Genomic DNA, 5,539 nt, shown 5'->3' on the forward strand with positions numbered 1-5,539 from the left:
TGGCAAACCACTCCAGTATCTTTGCCAGGAAAACCCCAAATGGGGTCATGAAGAGTTAAACAACAATACAACAATAAAAGCTTGCTGACTGACTGACTGTGAATTGGCTCAGTCATTCTGGAAATTAATTTTGAATTATGCCCCAAAAGTTACTCAGCTGCACATTACCCTTTGACTCAGCTATACCACACTTCTAGGCCTATGCTCCAAGGAGATCAAGGAAGTAGGAAAAGGACCTGTGTATGCAGCAGTACTTATAGTAGTTCTTTTTTAGTAGCAGCCAACAATTGGAAACTTAAGAGATGGCCATTCATTGTGGAATGGCTGAATGAATTATGGTACATGAATGTAATGGAATGGTATTGTGCCACAAGAAAGGAAGTAATGGGTCATTTCAGAGGAAACCAGAATGAACTCTTTGAACTGATGAAGAACAAAGTGATCAGAGCTTAGAAAATAATTTATACAATGACAACAATTATAATGAAAAATGTTTACAGAGCAATAGAAGAGGGTGCTGGTAAATGTTTAACTGGATCTTTAGGAAAAAAAATACATGTACACACACTTCCAGTTTAATCTGCATTATTAAGACTTTCCGTTTCTTTGATTTTTCTCCAGGGTTGTTGTGAAGGCTCAAATGAGATAATAGATGGAAAATTTGCAAAACCTTAAAGTATTACACAAATGCCAGTTGTGCCTCCAATCTGGTAATGACTTCATTCTCTGAGCCTTCAACTGCACTCCTGCTGAGCTCAAAGCTATGTTTATACAGCAATTACAGGAGTATGGGCTCTGGGAAAAAATTTTATGCACACACGTTTTTCAGTTTAATTTACATGAACACTATCTTAAATCTAGAAATCAACAAAACAATAAATCAAACCCCGATTTGCAGCTGATTGCTAATTTCTGAGGTGTAAATACTCACACTGAAAATTTAATAATGACTCTGCACATACCCCTAGGTTTTTCCTTCTCACTCTTCTCTAGGTCTCTTCCCATCTGGTCACATTCTTTTGAAAATATGATGAAAAAATTAGATCCAGTATGCTATAATTGATTCATTAATGCCAAGAGCACTGAGTCTTTGGATCTTAGTAGTCCTTTTAATACAATCCTGTCTTTGAGATGGCTTTAAAAAAAATTTCCCTCACATTATATGTCAGAGGGAGCAGAGAGACAGAATTCATCTTGTTGACGTGATGTTCTGTATCCAAGGGACATAGTAGTAAATATTAGTGTAGACGCCAATACTCTCTCCTAGGAAATGCCCTACTTCTATCCCTTGAATTGTGTCTTGGCATATGACAGTAGCAACGGCAAGCTCCTAAAGGGAGAAAAAATAGAGAGATTGTGATAGTCAATGTTCACATTGAGAGTTATCCAGATCCTGAACTAGAAGAGAGACAAACTTGCCTCCACCACTCCCAACCTCTAGTGGAAGTATGGAGTGGCATAGCAGGAGTACTAGACTGATAGTTATGGGAATTATCATTAATTAACTTTTGTTGTGTTTTGCCATTCTAGGCCTTGTTTTCCTCATCGGCCCAATGTGTGATTGTGTGAGATGATCTTTTGAGGTTCCTTGTCCATATTGAAATATTCTGCAAGTCTATGATATCCCAGCAAGAGGTACAGGGATTGATGCCACATTGTTCCTGGCGAGGTACCTGGTGATGTGAGGGGATCACAGTCAGACCGGCATTAGTTACCCCCATTCTTCTTCAGTTGGGCTCAGTTTGGAATGTAGCCGGAAGTACTGAAAACAATATATTGAATCTCCCCTGCCCCCAACTAATCCCCAAATTCTACCTCTACCTAAGATATTGAGGATAGAAATATATACATATAATATGTATGTCATATAAATATATATATCCATAATATCCATATATACATTTATACACATATAATAATCTATGGTCACATATATTTACATATACCATACATTTATATAGGTATACACATATTACTTACACACACATTTATGTTAACATATATGTTTACATATACATACACATGCACACACATGTATAAATATGTAAGTGGATATATACGCATATGTATGCCTGGATCTGGGATTCTATTCGTGTAGTGAATTGCTGGCATGGAAGCTTTTACCCCATTGACAACATTGACTGACAACTCATCTCTTTAGTCTTTTTTTTTTTTTTTTTTGGTGAGGCAATCGGGGTTAAGTGACTTGCTCAGGGTCACACAGCTAGTAAGTATCATGCGTCTGAGGCCGGATTTGAACTCAGGTCCTCCTGACCCCAAGGCAGGTGCTTTATACACTGTGTCACCTAGCTACCCCTTATCTCTTTAGTCTTAAAGAGTTGTTAGGTGACTTGCCCACAGTCACAGATAGTCAATCAATCAATCAACAAAATTATTAAGTATCTGTGTGCCCAGCAGCATGTGCTAGGACCTAATGGTCCCAAGAAAAAAAGCAAAAACAATCCCTGCCCTTGATGAGCTTACAGTCTAGTAGGGGAGTTGTATCCAGGGGTGGAGAACCTGCGGCCTCAAAGCCACATGTGGACCTCTAGGTCCTCAAATGCAGCCCTTTGACTAAATCCAAATTTCACAGAACAAATCCTTTTATTAAAGGAAGAAATATCTATCTATGCATCCATACACACACACACACACACACACACACACACACACAAGATACAAGTCTATAATTGGGAGGGAGGGAGGAAGCATTAAGTATAGCTGTGGGCATCAGGAAAGACTTCATGTACAATCTGGCACTTGAGCTCAGCCCTGAAGGAAACCAAAGTTTCTAAGAGATAAAGGAGGGACATCATTCTAGGAATGAAGGATAACCAGTGGAAAAGAGTATGGAAAAGGGAATTGAGTGCTATTTTGAGGAAATGTAGGAAGGAAGGTTTGATGAGATCAAAGTAGTAGTATACATGGAGGGGAATGATATGGAATCAGGCTGGAAAGATAGGTTGGGACCAGGTTGTGAAGGGAGTCACCAAAATTTACTGAGCAGAGGGAATTCACATCAGGCCTGTCCTTCATGAGGGAAATCACTTTGGCAGCTGAGTGAAGGGTATTAGGGAGAGACTCGAGGCAAGGATTATCAATTATTGAGACTCATGAGAGGTGATGAGGGCCTGAACTAGGTTGATAGTTGTATGAATAAATAGAGAAGGGGAGAGATGCTAAATGCCACAAGCGTGGCAAAGATAGCCGCCATTTACATAATTATCCTTCAGTGCTGGTATCACAGCAAATTGACCCACTGACTGTGCCAATAGAACATTTAAGGACACATGTGTTCAACAAGGAGGGATGGTGCCTCTCATACCACACTGAGCTTTTGATTGTCTCTGATTGCACTGCTCCCTGGACAACCTTTTCCCCCAAACCTCTATGCCTTCATTAAGTGAAGATCTAGCTCCTTAATGAAAATGAATTGCAGGCATTGTGGAAGTAGTATACTCAAGAAATCCCGTGATATATTTTACTGTTTAGTCATGGTTACCTGTAGGGACTCTATTGCTCCTTGTACCTAAAATCTGGGGCAAGATAAGACTGTCATTAAAGTATTTACAGAAGTTCATAACCCAATACCATTTAATGAATCCATGATGCCAATTTGGGGATGATAAGCAGCTCAGTGGTGTCACAGAAGATAGGGTGATGAACTTGGAGTTAGGAAGACCCAAGTTCAAAATTCAGCCTCAGTACTTAGTAGCTCTATTCCCCTGGCCAAATCACTTAAATCACTGTCTGACTCAGTTTCCTTATTTGTAGACTAAGGGTGATAATAATAATACCTACCTCCTAGGGTTGTTGTAAGTTTAAAATGAGAAAATATTTTTTGCAAACCTTAAAACACTACATAAACGCAATTAGCATTATTGTTGCTGTTGCTGCTGCTGTTACTGTTACAAGTCTAAATGAAGTCTGAATTTGAGCATACAATTTAATGCAAATTTGGTTCCAAGATATTCAATGGAAGACAGCATCTTGGGCACACTGGTTGCTGAAGTTGGAAGAGACCTAAGAAGCTACCTCTTCCAACCCGTACCAAACTAACAATCCCTCCAACAACATTTCCTTTTTTTAAAATTTTTAAAATTTTTTCATTTTTAGGCAATTGGGGTTAAGTGACTTGCCCAGGGTCACACAGCTTGTGTCAAGTGTTTGGTCTGAGGCCAAATTTGAACTCAGGTCCTCCTGGCTCCAGGGCTGGCACTCTATCCACTGCGCCACCTAGCTGCCCCCTGACAACATTTCCAACGAGTGATTATCTTGGCTTTTTTCTTGAAGATCTTTCATTTACAACCTACTTCCAGAGGCAGCTCATTCCAAAAGTATGACAGTTGTGACTGTTAGAAAATATTTTCTCATATTAAGCCTAAATTTGCCTCTCTGCAGCTCCCACTCATTGTTCCTTAATTGTGCCTTTGAGGGGCTGTATAGGATAATTCTCATCTGTCTTCCACATACTTGCTATTCAAATATTGTAACACAACTATCGTTTGCCCAGCCAACTGAGTCTTCCCTTTTTTAGGCTAAAACAACCTCAGCTCATTAGGTTCCTAGATTTAGAATTAGAAGGGAATTTAGAGCAATAAGCATCCAACTCCTTCGCTTTATAGGTAAGGAAATTAAGGCCCAGATTTCTGGGAGATCACACAAGGTAATGTGTTGTGGGAAAACTGTTTCTTTAATGTGTTTAGCATAGTGACTTCCCATTTTTTTTTTTGCCAGATAGCAATTCATAGACTCAGAAGAGAAAACTTATTGAAACATAGTCAGTCAGACCTTATTAATTTAGGCTAGATGGGAGAGAAGACAGTCTCAGCTCAGTTAGTGAAAACTCTGAATGATACAGTAAAAATTGTTTATTGTTTTATGCTACATGCTGATTTGAAAAGAAATGGATAAGAAGCTTTTTTTTCTTTTACCAGAGATTGTTTTTATAAGGTGAATTTTTAATGGATAAGGATAGCTTGTAAGAAGCACATTAATTGATGATATACAAATGAGTGCTGCTTGGTGTACAATTGCTGCTCTCTTAAATAGGTTAAAAATTTCCTTAGCAATTGGTTTTCACACAGCTAATTTGCTTAGCAAATCCTTTCTTCACAGAGGGTGTCTAGTTTTAAATTTCAGACCTTCCAGGGCCACATTCTCACAAATCTGAAAATTATGGGAACTGGTTAATAAAACAGCTAGGTAGCGCAGGGATAAGAGTGCTGGCCTAGAATTAGGAAGACCTGAGTTCAAATTCAACCTCATATACTTATTATTACTCTGGGCAAGTTACTTAAGCTTTCTGTCTGCCCAGTTTCCTCAATTAGAAAATGGTGATAATAATAATAGCAACCACTTCCCAGGGTGGTTGAGATAATATTTGCAAAGTGCATAGCACAGTGCCTGTACACATAGTAAGTGCTTCATAATACATGTATGTTTCCTTCCTTCCTTCCTTCCCTCCTTCCTTCCTTCCTTCCTCCCCTCCTTCCTTCCTTCCTTCCTTCCTTCCTTCCTTCCTTCCTTCCTTCCTTCC

At 39.1% G+C, this 5,539-nt stretch overlaps 1 protein-coding gene across 1 annotated transcript in view; it reads right to left on the minus strand.

Moving 5' to 3' along the window:
• Window positions 1–1,189: 1,189 nt before the first annotated feature.
• The window catches only part of LOC114028113 (probable inactive serine protease 37), an 8,290-nt gene continuing 3,940 nt past the window's right edge, over window positions 1,190–5,539 (minus strand). Inside the window, exon 6 of the mRNA XM_027842310.1 lies at window positions 1,190–1,330. Coding sequence (XP_027698111.1) covers window positions 1,190–1,330 — 141 coding nt within the window. The remainder of the gene's footprint in view (window positions 1,331–5,539) is intronic.

This window comes from Vombatus ursinus, unplaced genomic scaffold, assembly GCF_900497805.2.
Source record: "Vombatus ursinus unplaced genomic scaffold, bare-nosed wombat genome assembly UNPS02014870.1, whole genome shotgun sequence".
Taxonomy (NCBI): Eukaryota; Metazoa; Chordata; class Mammalia; order Diprotodontia; family Vombatidae; genus Vombatus; species Vombatus ursinus.